This window comes from Hemiscyllium ocellatum, chromosome 48 (assembly GCF_020745735.1).
Source record: "Hemiscyllium ocellatum isolate sHemOce1 chromosome 48, sHemOce1.pat.X.cur, whole genome shotgun sequence".
Classification (NCBI taxonomy): domain Eukaryota; kingdom Metazoa; phylum Chordata; class Chondrichthyes; order Orectolobiformes; family Hemiscylliidae; genus Hemiscyllium; species Hemiscyllium ocellatum.
The window spans coordinates 12,147,607-12,171,555 of record NC_083448.1 but is presented as its reverse complement, the minus strand read 5'-3'; the positions used below and the strand labels follow the sequence as shown (position 1 = coordinate 12,171,555).

The 23,949-nt window shown below is 42.4% G+C and overlaps 1 protein-coding gene across 1 annotated transcript in view; it reads left to right on the top strand.

Annotated features, from left to right (window-relative positions):
- Positions 1-223: 223 nt before the first annotated feature.
- gck (glucokinase (hexokinase 4)) overlaps positions 224-23,949 on the top strand; it is a 39,043-nt gene continuing 15,317 nt past the window's right edge. Inside the window, 5 exon segments of the mRNA XM_060856473.1 lie at positions 224-283; positions 17,653-17,839; positions 18,713-18,867; positions 20,374-20,493; positions 20,881-20,976. Of these exon segments, the coding sequence (XP_060712456.1) occupies positions 224-283; positions 17,653-17,839; positions 18,713-18,867; positions 20,374-20,493; positions 20,881-20,976 (618 nt within the window).

The following is a 23,949-nucleotide window of genomic DNA, read 5'->3' as shown; positions in this document are numbered from 1 at the left end:
TGGGTTTCCTTGTGTCTATATGGAGTGGTGGTGACTGGAAGCAGGCAGCAGCAGCACTCCTTGCTAAAGGAGGTCACCTTCTGCAGTGGACTGTGTGTGTGTGTTTGGAACTTGGAATCAGATTCTCCGCTTCGGCCATGGTGGGGGGGGCAAGGATGCTGCTCTTGCCAGGGACTTGGTTCGTGGGTGTAGGCTCCGTTTCTAGGGAGCAGGCCGCGTCTCCATGGTGACGGGCGGCTCGCAGAGGCGCCGAGGAACCAAAAAGGGAGCAAGAAATGCAGCCGTGAGATGGCGAGGGGAGACGGGGTAGGAGGGGGGAACCCACCGAGCCAGGTCCACTGCAGACTTTACCGAGGAGACAGTTTGGGACATAAAAAATTCCGAGAGACCAGACGGGAGGTGGGGTGGGGTATCACAGGGCGGGGATTTAAAAACCCTGCTGAAGGAGCTTCCGCGGCAGTTGTGAACTGGTGAATGTGCAGAGCTGAGACCCTCAAACCCAAACATTGCCTTAATGCCGAGTAACAGAGCCAGAATAGACCACGGTAGGATGCAGAAGGTAAATCCGGCCCTTTCTTTTGAGCTGGCTCAACATCAGAGCATAAATGTAAATTATTCCCAACCGAGTTAACTTTCATCTGTTTTTGCCTGATTTGGCATCTAAACAGCTGGAAATGAAAATGTTTCTCTCGAGTTGAGGCTTGGAATGCTTTTGGGATTGTGTTTTTTTTTCAGGAAGTTGGATTGTCCTGGGATGTTGTGTGAATGGGCATCTCCAACCTCTTCTGCTTTTGGAAAGCGAGTTTGTAAAGGGACTTGGACAAACAGGTTTTCTTCAACCTAATTCGTTTCCAGAACTTAAATTGCAACGGCAGTTGGAGTAACATCGTCTTCAGTAGTGTAGTTCTTGTAGCTGTGCGAATATGTATTTAAAGACCACTATTGTAAGTGCTGGACATTTTGAATCTCAATTCACTCTCTCTGAATGACCTTGAGACATTGTTCCATCTTTAAGATCCTGTTTCAATAGTCGTGTTTTGAAATTGATGCTTTCTAATCAGTTCATTTTGTCTTTGCCCACTTAATACCAGAAAAACACTAAAGTTTTGAAATGGTTTATTTCTGAATAAATTGTGGATCTGCTGTGAGATTTAATTGCTTTTTTGAGTTTCTGTTCACTAATCTGATGCAGCGAATCATCGGCTTTTGACAGCATATTTGTTTCTTTGTTTATGTTTTATGACAGGAGCAGGGGTTTTATAATATCTAATACTGTGTAGATATTTGACTGTGATTTCTATCTCTTCAATATCGTAGCATTTAATTGCTATGCTCACTGGCAAGGCTGGGTGTGCTTAAATTTGAAATCAGAAGGATTGTTTTAATAATCCATCTGTTATAATTAAATGCAGTTCAATGAAGATAAATGTGAAGTCATATATTTTGAATTTTACAATCAGGACAAACAGCCTCTTTGTGTCAATTCCATCAAGCTTTGCAGAATTTCTTTTTGTATCCATGGGATGTTGTTATCACTGGGAAGGTCAGGACACATTGTCATTCCATAATTGCCCTTGAGAGTTGGCAAGCCAACTTCTTGAATTGCTGTAATCCGTGAAATGCAGGTATTCCCTGTTCGAGAGAGTTACAGGTTCTCGACTCACGGACAAAGAAGGTACGTTTCCAAGTCAAAACAGAGTGCAGGATATGGTTGGTGTTCCTGTTGGATGCAGCTCTTCTTTGTCCAGACAGTGAAATTTGCTTGTTTAGATGGTCCTGCTGAAGCAGCTACAACTAGTTTCCTCAATCCATCTTCTAAGCATTACACATTGAAAGTATTGTACATTGGTGGGATTGGAAGTGAATCTTCATATGATGGGTGGGATTCAAATGAGCTGTATCCTGAAAGGTTTCATGCTTCTTGACTGTTGTTGGAACTGCATTCACAAAGGTAAAAGGAGGAGTATTCCATCACATATTTTAACTGTAATTATTTGCATTGGCCTCTGACACAAAAGCAAAATATTGTGGATGCAAAAAATCGGAAATCAATATGTTGGAAAAATCTGATCTGGTCTGGCAACAACTGTGTGGAGAGAAATCAGAGTTTTAGACCAATGACTCTTCATTGGAAGTGGGAAAAGTTGGAAATGCAAAACATTTTCAGAAGAGACAGATTGATACAAGAACGGGAGGAAGGTGGAAGTCAAAGCCAAGGGAAGTTAGAATGGGCAGTTTAGAAAATGAGTTGTGTATCCAGGGAGATGTGAATGGCAGAATAATGAACAATTGCTTTCCAAAATGAAAAGAGTAGGGCTGCAAAACTGCCAAGAGAAGGAAACTGAGTTGCGACGGAGGTTATAGCATGAAATTGTTGAACTCAGTATTGAGTCTACAATCATAGAATCCATGCAGTGTAGAAGCAGGCCATTCGGCCCATCAAGTCAACAATGATCCTGCGAAGAGTATCCCATCCAGACCCACCATCCTACCCTATACCTCTAACCCTGCAACTCTCATGGCCAGTCTTAGCCTGCACATCCCTATCATGAACAGATTCATCTGCAGCTGGCAGGATGTGAAGTACCAAATCAAAAGATATGTTTTTCAAGCTTGTGTGAAGCTTAATTGGAATGTTGTGGTGAGCCAAGAGAGGAGATAACCATGTGCAAGCAAGGTGAAGAATTAAAATGGCAAGCTACGCAAAGGTCGGGGTACGTTTGCAGACTGATCAGAGGTATTCTGCAAAGACACCACTTTTTTCTCCACAGTTTGGAATGAACCACATTATAAGGCAAGATTTAGGATGCGTAGGGTGGGGAAGGAAATTGCAGGGGTTGGACACAGTTGAAATGTGCAGCTTATTCAAGGAACAGCTACTTCACGTCCTTGATAAGTATATACCTATCAGGCAGGGAGGTAGTTGTCGAAAGAGGGAGCCATGGTTTACGAAAGAAGTCGAAGCTCTTGTCAAGAGAAAGAAGAAGGCTCCTGTGAGGATGAGGCATGAAGGCTTAGTTGGGGGGCTTGCAAGTTATAAGTTAGCCAGAAAAGATGTAAAGAGAGGGCAAAGAAGACCCAGGAGGGGACAACGTGAAGTTGTTGGCACATAGGATCAAGAAAAACCCTAAGGACCTACTATAGGTTTATCAGGAATAAAAGAATGACTAGAGTAAGATTAGGGCCAATCAAATATAGAGGTGGAAAGTTGTGTGTGAAATCTGAGGACATGGGGAAGCGCTTAATGAATAATTTTCGTCAGTCTTCACATTGGAAAAGCACAGTGTTAGTGAGAATACAGAGATATGGGCTACAAGATTAGATGGGATTGCTGTTGATAAAGAGGAGGTTTTAGCAATTTTGGGAGATCTGAAAATAGATAAGACCCCTGGGTCGGATGGGATTTATCCTCGGATTCTCCGGGGAGCCAAGGAGGAGATTACAGAGCCATTGGCTTTGGTCTGTATGTCATCAGTGTCGACAAGAGAAGTGCCAGAACGCTGGAGGATAGCAAATGTTGTTCCCTTGTTTAAGCAGGGGAGTTGGGACAACCCTTGTAATTATAGGCCAATGATCCTCACCTCAGTTGGGGGTAAAGTGTTGGAAAAGGTCATAAGAGATAGGATTTATAATCATTTGGAAAGGAATAATTTGATTAGGGATAGTCAACACAGTTTTGTGAAAAGTAGGTTGTGCCTCATTCACCTTATTGAGTTCTTCGAAAAGGCGACAAAATAGGTGAATGAAAATAAAGTGGTTGAAGTAGTGTATATGGACTTCAGTAAGACATTTGATAAGGTACCACCCCTGACAAAAGAGGAAATTACATCACCATAGGAAATGAATTCACCACAGGAAATGACATCACCAACCCAAGGAATCCCAAACATACTACTAGAAAGCAGGAAACAACAGTGCTTCATCTGGAGGCTCACTGAAGATGCTACCTCGTATGGCGATGAAACATCTGCAAATGAACCTTCCAACTCAGCAAGCCAACCTACATCCAGAAGGTTCCACACGGTAGGCTATTGCACAAAATACAGAGTTTCGGGATTGAAGGTGATTTAGCGGTTTGGATCAGAAATTGGCTAGTTGAACAAAGACAGAGGGTGGTGGTTGATGGAAAATATTCATCCTGGAGCTTAGTTACCAGTGGCGTACCGCAAGGATCTGTTTTGGGGCCACTGTTGTTTGACATTTTTCTAAATAATCTGGATGTGGGCGTAGAAGGATGGGTTAGTAAATTTGTGGATGACACTAAGGTAGGCACAGATGTGGATAGTGCCAAGAGTTATTGTGATTTACAGAGGGACATAGATAAGATGCAGAGCTGGGCTGTGAAGTGGCAAATGGAGTTTAATGTGGAAAAGTGTGAGGTAGTTCACTTCGGAAGAAGTAACAGGAATGCAGAGTACTGGGCTAATGGTAAAATTCTTGGCAGTGTAGATGAACAGAGAGATCTTGATGTCCTGGTACATAAATCCCTGAAAGTTACCACCCAGGTTGATAGGGTTAATAAGAAGGCTTATGGTGTGTTGGTGTTTATTGGTCGGGGGCTTGAGTTATGGAGCCATAGGGTAATGTTTCAGCTGTACAAGACACTTGTAAGACCGCACCTGGAGTATTGCATGCAGTTCTGGTCACCGCATTATCGGAAGGACGTGAAAGCTTTAGAACGGGTTCAGAGGAGACTTACTGGGCTGTTACCTGGTATGGAAGGAAGGTCTTACGAGGAAAGGCGCGAGAACTGAGGCTGTTTTCATTGGAGAGAAGAAAGTTGAGAGATGACTTAATTGAGACATATAAGATAATCAGAGGGTTAGATAGGGTGGACAGTGAGAGCCTTTTTCCTTGGATGGTGAAGGCGAACACAAAGGGACACAGCTTTAAATGAGGGGTGATAGATTTAAGACATATGTTCAGGATAGTAGATTCACTCAGAGTAGTAGAGGCGTGGAACGGCCTGCCTGCAACCGTAGTAGACTTGCCAATATTAAGGGTATTTAAATGGGCATTGGACATGCATATGGATAATAATGGAACAGTGTAGGTTAGATGGGCAGCACATTATTTTCACAGGTCGGTGCAATGTCGAGGGCCAAAGCGCCTGTACTGTGTTGTAACATTTTATGTCCTATAAACAGAAAATACAATTGGCTGAATTGAAACAAATATTCTTGAGTTGCTGTATCACTTGGAAGCAGTTTTGGGACTTTGGACAGTTGGAGAGATGAAGTGAAAGGGCAGGTGTTGTCTCTTCTCCTCTTGCATGGAGAAATGTTGGAAATGGATGGGTGTTTGGGATGACAGAGGAATGAACCATGCTTTCGCTTTGATTTATTATTGTTACATCTGCTGAGATACAGTGAAATGTTTTGTTTTGCGTGCAGCATAGGCAAATCATGCCAGACAAAGTGCAATCGAGTAATACAGCAGAATGAGCAACACAATGTTACAGATGGAGAAGATGCACAAAGAGCAAGGTCAACATTAGATTTGCAATTTGAGGTCCATTCATACCTGTGGGGAAGACGCTATTCTTGAATCTTTCTGAAGTGTGTTTAAGCTTTTGTATCTTCTGCCCGATGGAAGAGATTATAACTGGGATGGGTGGGGTCTTTGATCATGTTGACTGCCTTCCTGATGCACTGATAAGTCTTGATCGAGTCAATGGTTTGGATGGTTTGGTGATGGACTGGGCTGTGTTCACAACTCACTAGTTTCTTACGGTCCTGAGCAGAGCAATTGTCATACTAAACTGTGATGCATCCGGTTGGAATGCTTTCTGTGGTGCACCTATAAAAATTGATAAGAGTCATTACCGATATGCTGCATTTCCTTAGCCTCCTCAGGAAATAGAGGCATTGTTGTGTTTTCTTGGCCATCGCATCAACTTGGGTGGAACAGGACAGATTGTTGGTGACATTCACGTCTGATGCTCTTGACCACCTCTGCCTCAGCTCCAGTGATGCAGATAGGGGCATGCCCTCCACCTTGCTTCCTGAAGTCAATGACCAGCTCTTTTGTTTTGCTGACAGTGAGGTAGAGATTTACACCACGCCACCAAACAGTTTATTTCTTTACTGTATTCTATCTCATCATTGTTTGAGATCCAGCCTACAACAGTGGTGTCGTCAGGAAACTTGTAGAGTTAGGATGAAATTTGGCCACACAGTCATGGGTGTACAGGGAGTATAGCAAAAGGCAGTGTACTCAGCCTTGTGGGGCACCAGTGAGGATTGTCATGGAGGAGATGCTGTTGCCTATTCTCACTGATTGTAGTCATTGGATCAGGAAGTCAAGGATACAGTTGCAGAGTGCTGACCAGAGACGTAGGAATCAGTTTGAAGATAAGTCTGGTTGGAATTATGGTGTTGAAAGTGGAGCTGTGGTCAATAAATAGGAGCTGAAAATGTGTTTCTGGTTAAAGCGCAGCAGGTCAGGCAGCATCCAAGGAACAGGAAATTCGACGTTTCGGGCATAAGCCCTTCAATAGGAATCCTGATGAAGGGCTTATGCCCGAAACGTCGAATTTCCTGTTCCTCGGATGCTGCCTGACCTGCTGCGCTTTAACCAGTAACACATTTTCAGCTCTGATCTCCAGCATCTGCAGACCTCACTTTTTCCTCAATAAATAAGAGTCTGATGTAGGTATCTTGTTCCCCAGATGTTACAGGGATGAGGGTAAAGCCAAGGAGATGGCATCTGCCATGGACCTGTTGCGATGGTAGACAAATTTCAAGGGATCGAGGCAGGCTGGGAGGCTAGAGTTTTGATATGAGCCGTGACCAACTTCTCAAAGCACTTCGTAATAAGGGAGGTCAAAGTCACCCTGCAGTAGTAATTGAAGCTCACTGTATGAGTTTTCTTTTATTCCGGGACAGTGGTGGTTTTCTTGAAGCAGGTGGGGACTTCAGATCATAGTAAGGAAAGGTTAAAGATGTCAGCAAATTCTCCTGTCAACTGGTACGCGCAGGATCAGAGTGCACAGCTGGATCCTTCATCGAGGCCAGTAGCTTTCTGTGGATTCACTCTCAAACTTCACTCTGGCATTTGCAGGGGTGACTGAGGGAACAGGTGCATCTGAGGCACACACTTGTGAATGAACTCTGTAATGGAATGGTGTACTCATCTTGGTTGGCCCTGAGTTCTTAAATATGGACCAGTCCACCAGTATTGTAGACAGATTAGTTTCTTCTGAATACTAAAACACAAAAGGAAAGATCTGTTTCATGATGGCAAACTTGGTCAAGGTTATTTGTTATGTGTGGATGCTAGTAGCATGAAATGTGAGGACAAGGGGAACCATATTAGGCGTTCAGAAGGGAAGAATTGGCATTAGAGAGCACAAATGCAGGAATGGATTGGACACCTTCGAGGACCCTGTCACAATTGGGGGTGGTGTGGATTACTGAGTCAAGGAAAATGGAAGACATGATATAAGCACCCTTGAGGCAGATTACATCATCAGAACAGATGCAACGGAGGCAGAGAAACTGGAAAAATATGAAAGAGTTTTATCAGAAGCAGGGTGCGAAGAACGATATTTGAGGCCATGAGCTCATTGTCATAGTTCCCCTGTAGCCTTTTCTCAGAGATGGAGACAGATAAGTAAAGGAAAGGAAGGGAAGAGTTATTGTCCAATTTTACAAGGGTCTTTTGATGGTGCATTCAATCAATTGCTACCTTGAAGTCAAGCTGTCATTCTCATTTCACCTCTGGAATTCAGTTCTGGTCCACGCTACATGAGATTGAGAGCTGAGTGATCATGATAGAACCCAAAGTGAGTGTCGGCGATGGTTATTGGTGTGTATGTTCCAGTTGCTTAAAGTCTAATGTTTATAAACTTGCCAGTGGTAAAGCTCATCCTTCTCAGTCTCTTCTGACAGACACTCCTCTTATCTGAGGAATTGCTCTCATTTTTTCTGGCCATTAACACACAAATAATCTGACCGTAGTCAGTTAAATTCAATCCAGTGTTATGCTACCACAGTGCTGCATGGTGCAGCAGCCTCTCATGGCACACCATAAACCAGGATGCTCTAACTTGTCACACAGACACTTGGTCACATCTCTTGGGAAATTCTGAATTCAGTCAGTTTTAGTCAGAAGACAGAACAAAGTGATTCTGGTAAAAAAAAGCTTTGATTTTAAAGCAGTGAACAGAATGTTGAACTGCAGAAACTTCAAAAAAGCTAAACAGTTACTTGATTGTTTGATTGTTCTGAATAATTTTCTGTTCTCTCCTCTGTAAAGTGCTAACCTGAGAGAAGAGAGTAAGTGACCTTGGCCATATAGCTAATTATTGTGAATAATTTTGCTGCAGCTCTAACCGGTAAATAACCATCAGAAAATCCTTTGAAATGGATAGTGGGATGATTTTCCGAGCCCTGAAGTAGGTGATAGGAATAGGTGAACCAAGCCTGAGTCTGAGCAGCTGCAGGTTGTTCCTAAATGTACAGATTTATTGATGACACCAAGCATAAGTTGTAAGGAGGTTTCAAGGAGCCTTCAAGCAGATGTGTATAGGATAAGTGAATGGGCTAGAACATGGTAGTTGGAATATAATGGATAGTTAGCTTGTCTTAGGAGTAGAGAAAGGAATCCTACACAGAAGAAGTGCGAGAGATGGCTGGAGGGAAGACAAAATTAGAACAAAACATCCAAGGGAAGGATATAGTATTTTGGTCATTTCAGTCGAGCAGACAGCGAACACACAAAATTGACATAATGTGTATTCAAGGAACCATTTGACCTCCATGAAAAATGTAAGGGCACTACAGGACAGTCAGAAATGGAGATCCATGCTCATCAATCTTCTGAGGAGAAGATGAATACTCATGAACAGACACTGATGAAATTGCAGACCTGGAAAAGAATAGGTAGTCCTGTCGAGATTGTTCCTCAACACAGTCCCAACTGCTAAGGAGCTTTTCAGAGGCTGGACAGCTGTTGGTCACATTTTTCCAAGCAGAGGTCGACAGCTAGTTTAAAGTTTTAAAAGCCAGCAGAGAGCGTGAGTGACCACCCAAAGTGGCCCTGTGGCAGTCTTGATCCGCGCTACATTGGAGATGAAGGCTTCACACTCTCAAGGGGGACCTGCAGGTTAGAAAGCCCCTTCACAGAGTCCTCTCCATACTCAACTGTCTAGTTGGGGCTTCCAGTGCTCGGGGCCAGCAGCATGTTAATCCTGTCTGCAGTTGAACCTGTGTAGCTGGGGAATCTCCCTAAAGATTGCTGAACGGACCTTGCTAAAGCAAGTGTGGGCTGTCGTCAAGATCTTTAGTCAAGATGCCAAAGCCTACATTAAGATTCTGCCCAGTGTTTCTCTCAGCCCTCTAATTTTTTTCAAACACTTTCTGTTTCCATGTTTCAAACATCTAAACTTATTTGCTGTTTCCTTTTTAATTATCATATGCTCTCCATCACACAACATGATCATCAACATTTAGTGTCTTGCCAACTAAGGTATATGACACTTCAAAAAGGTCATTGGTGATACTTATCTTAAATCAAAGCATTGTCACTTAACTTTGATGATCAAGTCCTACTTCTGTGAAACCCATGGTCTCATTTGTTGCATTTACTTGTCTATTCAGTTCAGGTAGTTTCATTCCCACTGTTAAGATATGTCAAAGGCCTCTCTGTATTGACTCAGTCTTCACACCGTTCCTCTGTATTGCACTTGAATTGTGTGATGCTAATCTTTACAATTGAGTGCTTTCAGACACATCGTGTGACTGAAAAGCACTTCATATTGGCCTTGGAGGCGACTTGGGTAACCTTATGCAGCTGTAACATTTCTGGCCTTCCTGTGGACAGTTGGATGTTGGATGCAGGTCCTTGGATATTCAGAGCCAGATTTCAGCGCTTGCCTCCTGGTAGGTCTGTTGACCTTGGTGTGGACCCTGTTGTTTGTGATTTTGTCCCACCATTGAATTTTCATGAAGGAATTTAATTGTGCACTTTTTCGTGAAACTGTGATTCTGATGCAATGCCATAATCAAAGAGATGTGACCAAAGGGAATTTGGTGGGGAATGTTGTCTCCATACTACGTAATGTGGCACCCTCTCTCTCTCTTCTATCTGTCTGGGATTCTACACATGGCACCTCCCATGGGACCTACGGACCTAGCAGTCGACAGTACTTGCCTTCTGGATTTATAGTTTGAAAGCAGCTGTAAAAGTAGCTACTGGAAACTTTACATTTCAGAATACTGCTGACTACGATGACAAGGAAGTGCACTTAGCTTACCCTTAACAGCTCTGCACTTTGAAAGAACCATCAGAATGCAAGTACAGTTTCTCATTTCTGAGGGAGTTTTGAGTGGAATGTGCTCTCAGAAATGCAGAGCTCCATTTTTTGCAACAAAAAGAGGAAGGGCTAGAGTGATAGTCTCTGAGATCCATTTGGTGCAGGTAGACCAACAATACCTTTTGAAATGGAGTTGCAGGATGTGGACCCAACAACACTGAAGGAGGAGACTGATAGGACAGTAATTAGTTCGATTTATCCTACTTCTTGTGTACAGGAAATACTTGAGTAACTTCAGACATTGTTGGTTGATGCCAGTGTTGTACCTGTGCTAGAAAAGTTCAGCTACATGTACGGCAAGTTCTGGATTGCTCAGTCATTTCAGAGGACAGTCAAGCCTCAAGCATGTTACTATGAGTCTGCAGTCATATGTGGGTTAGACCAAGGAGTTTGACAGATTTCCTTCCTATAGGACATCACTGAACCAGCTGTGTTTTTTGTCAATCAATTCATTATTATGTGTTGAATTTCATCATGTTTTTGGTGGGTTTCGAACCCAGGTCCCCAGAACATAACCTGGTCTCTGGTTCATTAGTCTCATGGCAAAACCATTTGGCCATTACTCCCCGCTAAGTGAAACATATTGGATTCTTATGGTTGAAAAAAACACAAACTATATATTCTTTCTTTCATAAAGTAACCGCCTTTGTGATGTGAATAGAAACTGAAGTGTTGAGAGAAGTTTCAAATCATAATTCTGATATACCATGACAATGAGTTGTGTTCGATGTCTCAAAACATTCATAATATTTTTTACATTGCCACTGTAGTTTACTGCTTGTGTGATGTTCGACTTTTACGGCACCCATCTACTATACTGCTTCAATCAGTTTCTCACATTGTAAATCTATCACCACGGTATCAAGCTAATTATATGGACATAAGGAACGGCTGTGCTCCAGGAGTCAAATTGTTGCCATCATCTGGTATCATAAATCAGCTGGAAGCTTTCCATAATCACCTCTGCTGTACTGAAAGTCTGAAAAATTGATCACGCTGCAAGCATCTACCTTTGATTGACTGTCCTGTTTAGTGATAAATTACCAAATAACTTTGTCAGCTCACAGCACAACCAGATGTGTGTCAAGAAGTTCATGTGTAAACATGGTTTGTTGCTAAGAATTAAATTCAGACATTTACAGGAATGGAGTATAATGCAATCATATCCATCTGGCAGAGGAAGAAGCAGGAGCCAATCCGTTTTTCTCACAGGGTTTTTTTTTGCAATATTCAGTGCAGCACAACAGCAGGCTGCTATTCACATGGACCATCTCTGACACCTCCCTCCCCTTCCTGGACCTCTCCGTCTCTATCTCCAGCATCTGACTCAACATGGACAACAATTTCAAACCCACTGACTCCCACGGCTACCTTGACAACACCTTCTTCCTCCTGTAAAACCAGAATCTTTTACTCCTAATTCCTCCTCCTCCACCGTATCTGCACTCAGGAGGAGCAGTTCCACTCCAGGACATCACAAATGGCCTCCCCTTTCAAGACCAGCAATTTCCCCTCCCCTGTGATCAACAATGCCCTCCAGCACATCTCCTTCACTTCTCGCACGTTTGCCCTTGAACCCCATCTCTCCAACCACAACAAGGATAAACCCCCCCAGTTCTCACCTTACACCTCACTCATCTCTGGATAGAGCATTTCTATCTCTGGAAAGTGCCATTTCTGCCACTTACTATCAGACCCCACCACCAGAAATATATTTCCCTCCCTACCCCTATCTGTGTTCAGCAGAGATCATTCCCTCCGTGAATCCCTCATTAGGTCCACCACCCGCCCCAACCCTCCTTCATTCCCGGCACCTTCCCTTGCCATTGCAAGAGATGTAAAACCTGCGCTCACACCTCCCTCCTCACCCCCACCCAAGGCCCGAAAGGATCTTTTCACATTCGGCAGAGCGTTTCCTGCACATGATCCACTGTGTCCGTTTCTCTCAATGTGGTCTCCTCAACACAGGGGAAACAGGATGCCAACTCACAGAGCATTTCAGAGAACAACTCTGGGACACATGGACCAAACAATCCCACCTCCCTGTGGTCAACCACTTCAATTCCCCTTCCTACACCCCCAAGGACATGCAAGTATTGGGCCTCCTCCATTGCCATATCCAAGCCACCCAACAACTGGAGAAAGAGCGCCTCATCTTCTGCCTAGGGACCTTTCAACTACTCGGCATCAACATTGACTTCACTCGTTTCCAAATCTCCCCAAAACCGTCCACACCTCTTCCCACTTCCAACCCTCTAACTCAGCAATGCCCTCTTGCCCTGTCCTACCTGTCCACTTTTCTTCTATCTATCTGCTCTACCTTCCCCACTGACCTATCACTATTTCCCCCTACACCTGCATCCACCTCTCGCCTTCCCAGCTACCTTCCTCCCCCAGCCCCACGCCCATTTCCTTATTTATCTCTCAGCCTCCTTCCCACTCCACGCTACTGATGAAGGGCTTATGCCTAAAATGTCCACTTTGCTGCTCCTCAGATGCTGCCTGACCTGTGCGTTTCCAGTGCCATACTTTTCAACTCCGACTTTCCAGTCCTCACTTTCTCCTAACAAACTATTATTTCCTTCCACAGACCAGCTGAACTGCTGGAAATAAATTCTTAAAAATTAATTTCGCAATCAGTCTGTTCAAATATGTTAAGGCACACTTTTGCGGCAGGTGTGACTTGAATTCAGACCTTTATGCACAGAGGTAAAGATGCATTACAAGCAATTCAGATGATGCAACATGAGCATAGTGCGATTCTTATTAATTAATAACATTAACAGAAGCATTTAGTTTTATATTATATACTACTTGGGTGGGAGACAGTTTGGGAATCACAAAATTCACAAGATGAAGAATTCTATGGAGGTTGTAAAATTACAGGGAGGACGAAGCTGAGTTTTCAATAACGATGTGCCAGTGGTGTGCATCATAGAAGATTATAATAAAAGGAACTGCTATACATAAAGTAATTTTCCAGTATGATTCACAAAAGCTGCCTGCTAATTTAAGAGCATCTTACTTTGTCCATCATTGTCCATCAACCTGTGCTGCAAAAATTGTCACTTTGGGACCACAGATTGAAGGTCATCAAACGAGATTCTTGCAAAATGCATGTATCCTTGCTGTGAGAAGGCACATGTACCAGCAGAGTGGAGTTGAGAATTCAGCAGACTGCATAATTGAATCAAGCTTTAGTCACTCTGTTGCATCAAATAATGTGGCTGCGAGAAATCTGAAATGAAGAACAGAAAGTTCTGGAGAATCTGAGCAGATCTGGCAGCATCTTCGGAGATGGAAATGTGGTTAACTTTTCCTGTTCTGTGCAACTCTTAATTGGAACTGAATATTGGATTTTGTGGCTGTTAACAAGGGGGAGGAGGAACAAGAAAAACAGATGGTGAGAGTCCCAGAGCAAGAAGCAAAATGGCTATGAATGGGAGTAGAGCAGAGGTGTAAACAAACATTATTCATGGTGTGTGTTAATAAATTAAAATAGGTCAGCATTGCTGAGGCAAATCTATGCAAGCAACATTTTGGGGAAAAGAGTGTGTAATTATAGTGAAGAATAGGTTTCAATGTCTTCAGTTGAAGACCGTAAAGTGCTATAGTGGAAAAGGTACAGTTCTTGCAGTTTGTGTTCAGTTTTGCTGCAGACTACAGTAGGTTAAGGACAGAAATATTCATCTCGGTGCAATTGATATACTAAAATGCCAAGTGGGGACACACTTATGGACAGATTGGAGGTGATGCAGAAAGTAAGCACCCAGCCTGCATCTGGTGTCACTACTGTAGTTTATCTCTAGCAAACACAGCAGACAAGGTCTCTGTGGCATCACCTGTTCAAATTAGTGACCGTGCTACATGTGGCATATTTTCCCAAAAAGTTCACATAATATGCTGTTGAACACCACAATAAATGATCCATTGTAAGTGTTTTCAAACACAAAGGTTTGTACTTATAAAGGACATTTCATAATCATTGGATGCCAGTTTTGCAATCAATTCAATACTTTTTGAAGTGTTTTCACTGTTGTAATTATTGAATAGCACAGTAAACTCCCACAAATGAGAATGTGATCACGACCAGATAATCTGCTTTTTTCTGTGGTATTGTTTAAGTGAGACTTGTTGGCCAGGACACAAGAAAACTCTATATGCTCTTGTCCAAAATAGTGCCATGTCAAGCTTTATCCCCACCATATAGACCAAGAGGGCCTTGTTTTAGCAACTCAGCTGAAAGACAGCAACTGTAATGATGCACTGCACCATCATACTGCACTGAATAGTTTGCATTTACTTTTGTCCTCAAGTCCTCCCGAAGTGCAATGTGAACCCAGGATCTTTTGTTTCAGAGGCTTATAACTGAGCCACAATTGCACAGGGCAGCTGTCCAAATGTTAATTGACAAGTAGGATTGTCTTCACTGGAAGTAAAACAGTGAAGTGGAATGGATGAGGAAGATTGAGAACGGCTATCCAGGTGGAATGGGTCATATTCCAAAAATTGAAGCTTGACCTCTCAGTCTGAATCTCGGGAACCCTTTTGCCCAGAAAGAATGACAGAGGTTTGGAACTTTCTTCTGTGAACATCATCGAATGTCAGATAAATTGTGAGTTTAAACCCTAAATTGATAGATTCTTGTTAACCAAAGGTAGCAACTGGGGCAAATGGTGTTTGGTTGCACATCAGGTATGAAGTCGATGATGGCAGAATGGACTTGAGAAGCTGAATGACCTCCTCTTGTTTCTTGTTTTGCTGTGTCTGATATTCCAGTATTATTTTGTTCCAAATAATGTGAACTATTTTCATGGGAATACGACTTACCCATCTCATTGAATTGGTTTAGACCAAGGTAGTGTGATCAAGCATTGTCATCGTACCGCTATGTCATAAGAAGATTTTGAGCATCTCTAGAATGTGTCATTCTTGACATATTTCTTTAGTTAATGCTGTCAAGAATATAACCATGAGATTCCTTGATGACCAAATGTACTGCTGTCAGCTTATCCATACCATAGTTGGTACATATTATTCCGATGTTTCTTGTCCATCTGTGCACAGCAATAATAGTGATAAGCCAGCATTATCAGTTATGTATATTGCGTAAACATGCAATGCTTCACTTTGTGCTTCATTTGGTCCTTTCTCAGTGGTATTAGATAAATATTTGAAGCAAAGATATATAGGGAATTGTGGAAAGAACAAGTGAGGTTATTTTTGGATAACATGAATGAAGAGCCTGAAGAGATTCAGAAAAGACTGAAGATATTCAGCAGATCTGGTGGCATCTGTGGAGAGTCATCTCTGCTTTTAGTTCAGATCTCCAGTATTTGCAGTCCTTAGTTTTATATTAGCCTGAATGGATTATTGGCTTCAAATTTCTCCGTTTTCGCAAGGCTTTCAGATATCCATGGCCCTACAGTTGTGGCTCCTTGCTGACCTCTGATTATAATCACACTGCTATTCATGATCATTCATAGACATAATCACTCTGCTATTCAGGGAGGTGATGGCCTGGTGGCATTATCACTTGATTGTTAATTCAGAGATCCTGGTGATGTTCTGGAGACCCACATTCGCAACCTGCCATGGCAGATGGTGGAATTTGAATTCAATAAAAATATCTGGAAGTAAGAGTCTACTGATGATCATGAATGTATTGTTGATTGTTGGAAAAACCCATCTGGTTCACTAATGTCCTATCATGAAAGAAGCTGCCATCGTTGCCTTGCCTGGTTTGACCTACATGCGACTCTCGACAGCAATGTGGTTGGCTCTGAATTGCCCTCAGGGCAATTAGGGAGGGGCAATAAATGCTGCCAAGTGATGCCCACATCCCATGAATTAATAAAAAAAGGACAGGCTTTCAAATGTTCAACTCAAAGCTTAGAATTCCCTCTCTGTACTTCTCCCATTTTCTTCCTGGAAGATGCTGCTTAAAATCTATTGCTGAGCAAGATTTTGGACATCTGCCTTGATAGTCCTTGTGTACAGCATAGTATCAATTGTTCTTTTTGAATTTGTCTTGTACAATGGCTTGAGACAGTTTTCTTCACAAAAGGTAATATAAAAATGCAAGTTGTATGAAATCTTGTCTTACATGTGAAGCACAAGCTCTTTCATTCAATTACACTCCCAGGCCATATTACCAAATTTTGGTGTGATCTGGCCCAGGATCAGGAACTTTTAACTTGAAAGTAGCCAAAGTGTGAGATACAGGGGGCTTAGAGAATTAAAGACAAAAGGTTCAATGATTGTGAACAAACGACGCTACACTTCACTGTGCAACCTTAGAACAGTAACACATTATGTGTACAACACCCAGAATGAACACCTAAAATATGATTAATATTGGCTGTCATGAAAAACTACACCCATGTGCATCAAGTAACCAATGCCATCAAGATAGATACCACAAATATCACAGCAATCCCTCCTCCTTACCTGCCCCAACCTCCCCTTGGGTATTAGTGTCAGGATGGGACAAGAAATCTCCTCAAACTTCACAAGGGATCATAGTTCTTCACTTGTGCAGATATGACCTTGAAACTCCCTCTTGAGATCTGCTCTCTCATGGACTGCCTCAGTGACCACTCCTGTTCTTGTTGATCACCATCCTTCCTTGGGTTGAAGTTCCCCTGGACTCCAAAACTGTATTCCAGCACTTATGAACAAGTTTAACTCTAGCTCTTTGCTGAAAGCCAGGCCCACTCCTACATTTTCCCCCTTGCTCCAACGTAGCTCAGTTACATTGAATAAATATTGTTTGTGAGCTTTCCAAGTCCAAATTTCCCAGCTGCACTGAAGTATCAATGGTTGCAGGCTTCTTCTAAGCACCACATGACTTTCCCTAACACAGAAGCAGTGATCCTCCCACCTTTTGAGCTCCTCAGGATTTCTTCTGGTTCCTGACTCCAACCCTTAATTGCACATGAGCTCTTCAGATTTCTTCCTGACCCCTCACACCAAAAATCTGATCCAACTACTCTTCACTCCTCTCAGAATCTGTAATGTTCAGCTGCCTTTCCAGCAACACAATGAACTGTCACAACACTTCCATGGAGTTTTCAGTTCTCTCTCTCACTCTCACATCTTCCTAACTTTCCCAACTATAACCTTGGAACTCGTCTTCAATTACCTCCAGAGCTATCCTAAGTGACCTTTTATAAACCTTGCAATAGCCCTTCCTCAATTGATGCGCAGAACTGAATGTCACTGACATTTGGAGACAGCCAAATACTGCAGCCTTGAGTGAACCCTGAACATTATATTCTCATCGAATGCTGGAAATGGATTTCATCACATGACCGCCCACATGTATTACCTAGCTTCCATCTGTTGCTCTTTATTAGGTGCAGCAGATTTTGTCAGAATTTCACCTTGAGAAAGAGGAGCTGCTGGAAGTGATGCGGAGAATACAGCAGGAAATGGAGAAAGGTCTGCGGCTTGAAACTCATAAAACAGCCAGTGTCAAGATGCTGCCTACTTACGTACGTTCTACACCAGATGGCTCAGGTAGAAAAAACTAAGTTGCTGAAAAATATTGACCCAACACATAATTAATTGCAAAATCATTATAAGAAAACATGCTACCCTTCTAAACATTGTATAAAGTCTTTTATGAACAACTTGAGTCTGCTTATAACCTTCGCACTGGAACAATCAAATTCTAGCTTACTGTACTTGATTTATTGTTATCGTCAATATGTGACAGCTACTTAATAGCTGAACAGTTCAGTGGTCTCATGAGATTGGAGCAATGTGCAGTGCTGGAAGGTAGCATTCTGATCCAAATGTCATCATTCAATATAGTGCGTGCATAACACTTTTTTTCCCATTCTTCTTCTCTGCCAAATGTGTGATTTTGCTTTGCACATACTGCAAAAGAAAACAAAAAAGTTTGTATTAAGTCAGAATCTTTTCATGTCTTTTAGATATTCAGAACTCACAGCCGATTGTAGTCTAATCCCTGTTGCATTGCAGGCAAATAGATAAGCTACTTTGTGTACAGAAAGTTCCCACGACAGCAGTAAGTAAACAGTTAGAATGTTTTAGTTAAGTTGTTTGAGGGACAAGTTTTGTCCAGGACACTGGAAAGAGTTTCTTTGTTTAATTCTGTTCCAAGATCTCTCTTATTTTGTAGAGCTGTTTCAGAATTCCTTTTGAACCTTGAAAAGTAAGAGTTGCTTTGAAAGACCTTCACCTGAAATGTTCACACTTCTATTTATGCAGTTTCTGCTCAACTTGCTGAGTATTCCAGCATTCTCTCTTAGCTGAGTTGTAAACTGCTTTCTCTCAGCCAGTTTGGTGTTTCTTTGCAATTAGGCATTCTTTTCAATGCATGCATGTACATTGAGTGACAAATCTTCCCTTGTCCTTCACACACAGAGGTGGGTGATTTCCTGGCGCTGGATCTGGGAGGCACAAATTTCCGCGTGATGCTGGTGAAAGTAGGCGAAGATGAGAACCGGAGTTGGAAAATTATAACCAGTAACCAGAGGTACTCCATTCCAATTGCTGTCATGACTGGCACAGCAGAAATGGTAAGAGTTTATAAACTTTTTTTTAATTTCAAAAATATACTTTATTCATAAAATATTCATAACTTAATTTGATGGACTGTACATTAGGTAATGCCATACATATGTCAACATGTACATACACAGCTCAGAATTATCATTATTATATACAGGTCTGTGCATTTCTCACTCATATGCCCATATATTGAGCTGAGGTGTCAGCAGAGCCCAAATGACTGTATGGGCCCCCTGATCTTCTTTAGGCAGGCAGAGGTTAAACGGTGGTCTTTCCCCACCGCGCCTTGGCGGCAGCTGCCCCAAGCTTCAGCGCGTCCCTCAACACGTAGTCCTGGACCTTGGAATGTGCCAGTCTGCAACACTCAGTTGGGGTCAACTCCTTCAGCTGGAAGATCAACAGGTTTCGGACCGCCCAGAGAGCGTCCTTCACCGAGTTGATGATCCTCCAGGCACAGTTGATGTTCGTCTTGGTGTGCGTCCCGGGGAACAGGCCGTAGAGCACGGAGTCCCGCGTCACGGCACTGCTCGGGACGAACCTCGACAAACACCACTGCATTCCTCTCCAGACTTCCTCTGCATAGGCACATTCCAAAAGGAGGTGTGTGTCAGTCTCATCCCCCCCCACCCCTGCAGCCGCTTCGAGGGCAGCGTGCGGTGCGACAGAGAGTCCGGGTGTGCATAAAGGATCTCACAGACAGAGCCCTTCTCACCACCAGCCAAGCCATGTCTTGGTGCTTGTTGGAAAGTTCTGGCGATGAGGCATTCTGCCAAATTGCTTTGACAGTCTGCTCAGGGAACCACTCAACAGGATCCGCCCTCTCCTTTTCCCGAAGGGTCTCAAGGACGCTACGTGCTGACCACTTCCTGATGGACTTGTGGTCAAAGGTGTTTTTTCTTCAAAAATTTCTCCACGAAGGACAGGTGGTACGGAACGGTCCAACTACTTGGAGTGTTCCGCGGCAGCGTGGCCAGGCCCATCCTTCGCAACACCGGGGACAGGTAGAACCTCAGTACGTAGTGACACTTGGTGTTTGCGTACCGGGGATCCACGCACTTACCCAATGGTACAGTCTGATTTAACTGCTCATCCTTGTGCAACTGTTCTTGATTTTATTTCTGCATTTCCGAATCTGTTCAAGTCTTACACATGTTTTGAATTACTCAGGAATATGGGGAAACCAATTATTCCCGATGATTACCTCCACTGGAATACTTTAAAAATCAGAGAGCTCACTTGACAATCATTGAGCAGTTTCTTTTCCAGTGTTCTAAATTGTTGAGATTGTTTGAAATTTAAATTTATTTGAATATTGACATTCTTGTTTTGACCTTGATAACCACCAGGTAAAAAGTTGCTGCAACATGTTTCTTCTGTATTCTGCATATTTATTCTCAAGAAAGATCAGAAACTGTTTGACTGAAACATACTGCATATCTGCACACTTGTTTCTATCCTCTGTCATTTGTGATTATAATAGCTGTTTCTAACATCATTTATTTGTTTTCTGCCAGCTCTTTGATTACATTGCGTTGTGTATCTCCAACTTCCTGGACCAACACAACATGAAAGACAAGAAGCTGCCACTGGGATTCACATTCTCATTTCCTGTCCGTCATGAGGATATTGACAAGGTGAGACAGCATGGATTGTCTGTAAGATTGCATCAGTCTCATGTGTTTGAAGTGTTGGGCACATACGATAAAAGTCACGATCACGTATAATGCCAAAGTTTTATTACCAAGGTTCTGGGTTTTTCAAAAGCCATCCGAATCTGAACTCATTATTGGGATGGGCCTTCAATGCATCCCAAACACAGAGAATGCAAATCTCTGTTTACATGGTAGATCTGTGGGCATTTACTTTTTCGAGTGTCTCGCCTACAATAGTCTTTTAGTTGTGCTTCACCAGTTGTTGACTGTATTTCTGCACTTAGACAAAAGTGGCTGCTACATGTTCAAAACATATTGCTTCCTGGAGAACAATGCATGATATTTGACCACATTGATATTTCTTCACAGGGGATCCTTTTGAACTGGACGAAAGGGTTTAAAGCATCCGGAGCTGAGGGGAACAATGTGGTGGGGTTGCTTCGTGATGCAATTAAAAGGCGAGGGGTGAGTCCTGAATTTAGAAAATCCATGATTCTGTAATCCAGTAAAATAAGGTTCTCTTCTTGGTATGAAGTGCCCACAAATGGATTACAAGTACCGTTAGGACTGCAAGATCCATTTTGCGATGCTCGTTTCTCCCTTCCCATGGTAATAAGTTTTGGAGATCATATGAAAGAATATCATAAGAAATAGGAGCAAGAACATTCTTTTTAGTTCATGATCCTGCTTCAGCATTCAATGAAATTATTATTGGTCAGATTGTGGTCTTTCTTGCTTGCTCGTCTCAGAACCCTTGATCCAATGTTGCTTAAAAATCTGTCTAACTCAGCCTTGAACATAATAATAATCCTGACTCTACTGCACTGTGTGGAAGAGGACTCCAAATGTTAATCATCCTTTCCAGAAGAAGTTCTTCCTTGTCTCTGTCTTGAATGGGACCCATTCTTTTTAAGTTGTTACTACAGCTAGATTCCACCATAACTTGAAATATGATCTCAGCTGCGATGAAAGGCATGTCATTTATTTGTATACCTATTATTCTTTGGAGTTTGGATTTCAAAATATAAATGTTGGTTACTTCTGTGACATTTTATTTTTAAAAATTAGATCAGTCAGTCTTTCCAGAGCAGTGACCTGTTCTAGTCTGTGTCAGAGAACAGATGACTTCAAACCCCTGCAAGTGTCAGTTTAACTGTGGTAGCTTATGACAGGTAGAATAAAATTGAAGACTATTAACTTGTTTTTCATTCAGATTAATCAAGGGTTGATTTTAGTTGAGAAAATCCAGAAATGTAAAGTATTAGGGCAGTTTGAAACCTGACTGGGGTCAGAAGCAATTATAGTTTCTTTCCTTGAAATTAGATTTTTTTTAGAGCAGATTGAGAAAAGCAGTCACCTCAGCTGGATAGTTTAATTTGAGCAATATCCAAACCAGCAGTGTTTGGTCAGAAATCAGCAAGTTATTGAAAGCTGAGAAAGTATAAACTCTCACTTTTGAGTATTAATGTAGGAAAACTCCACAATTCACAGGAAAAACACTAGGGAAAATTAGCTTAGTGGAATTAAAAGGTTGGACGTAAAAAAATGTTTCTTCGGATTTGAGTCTTTGCTATCGAGAGTATTGGGAAACATATGGAAAATTTGATGCCTAATTTGAGATCTTTCTAACTGTGTCCTGTGTTGAGGTAATTTGATTTCTTTTGGAGTTTTCCTATTCTGCATCATAAACTCTGTTATTGTAGAAACTGTATAGCCTGGTGTTGCTATGTTTCAGTTACTGACCACCACGTTAACTAATTTTTAAAAAAAAAATTTATCTTATCAAACCAGTTTTCAGTCTTGGGTTTTACTTGCTCAGTGATGCCATCACAGCATAGGACCTGTTCCATTGATCCTCTTCAGAAACACAAACATTCCACTGTATTTACTTTCCCATCTCCAATGACTACAGGTCCAATTGTTTAAACTTTGGTCCTAAGACAAGTCCTCATGCCAGCAATCAGTCCTGGGAATGTCTCCTGAACTGCCTTTAATGCATATGTCCTTCCATCAGTGAGGACACCACAGACCATAGTTCTCCAGGTGCAGTCTCATCAGTGTCTGATGGACATAAAGCAAAACTTGCCTAATTCTATCATCTGCTTCTGACAGCTTTCTGAACTCCAAGGTCCCACTGTTCCATTACATGCCTTAAGGCCCTACCATTCACCCTGAGACTCCTATCTTAATTGACTTCCCAAAATACAACACCTCACACTTAACTATATTAAACAACATTTGCCATTTCTAAGCCTGCTTCCCCAGTTGATTAAGCTCCTGCTGCAATCCTCACGATCCATGATACTGCCTATTTGAGTGTCATCAGCAAATCATGCCTGTATATTCTCATCCAGATCATTGGTATAGATTACAAACAGTAACAGGCCCAGCACCAACCCCTCAGGCACTCCACTAGTCACAGGCCTCCAGTCCAACAAGCATCCTTCCAAAATAACCCTCTGCTTCCTACCCTCAAGCCAATTTTGTATCCAATTTTCCAGCTCACCCTGAATTCCTTGCGATCTAACCTTCCAGAGCAGTCTGTCATGTGGAACCTTATCAAAGGCCTTACTGAAATCCATAGAGACGACGTCTACCTTCCTGCCCTCATCAATCTTCCGAGTCATTTCATCAAAGAACTCTAACACCTTTGTGAGACATGGTCTCCCACTCACAGAGTGTGGTGCTGGAAAAACACAGCAGGTCAGGCAGCATCTAAGAAGCAGAAGAGTCTGCAATTTGGGCAAAAGCCCTTCATCTGCCTGACCTGCTGTATTTTTCCAGCACCACACTCTTGACTCTAATCTCCAGTATCTGCAGTCCTCATTTTCTCCTATTCCTAATCAAACCCTGTCTTTCCAAATGCATGTATATCTTATCCCTCAGAATTTTCTCAAGTAACTTACCCACCACAGATATTAAGCTTACTGGTCCATAGTTCCTGGGCTTTTCTTTTCAGTCCTTCTTGAAAAATGGCACAACATTTGATACCCTCCAGTTTGCTGAGACCTCATCCATAGCTAACGATGCTACACACATATCAGCCAGGGCACCCGAAATTTCTTCTCTAGCCTCTTGCAGTGTTTTGGATATATCTGTTCAGGATGAGGAAATTTATCCACCTTCATACATTATAAATATCCAACACTTCCTCCACTGTGATATAGACTGTCCCCAAAATCTCACCATGAACTTCCCCAAGTTCCTAGGTCTTCATATCTTTATCCATGGTACACAGAGGAGAGATATTCATTGAGAACCTTGCCCATTTCCTGTGGTTCTACACACACGTGTCCCCTTTGCCTTTGAGGAGCCCGATTCTCTCTCTCGTTATTCTTTTCCTTTAATATACTTAAAGAACCTCGTTGGATTCACCCTAATCTTCTCAGCCAAAGCTATCTCATGCCCCCTTTACACCCTCCTGATTTTCTTCTTCAG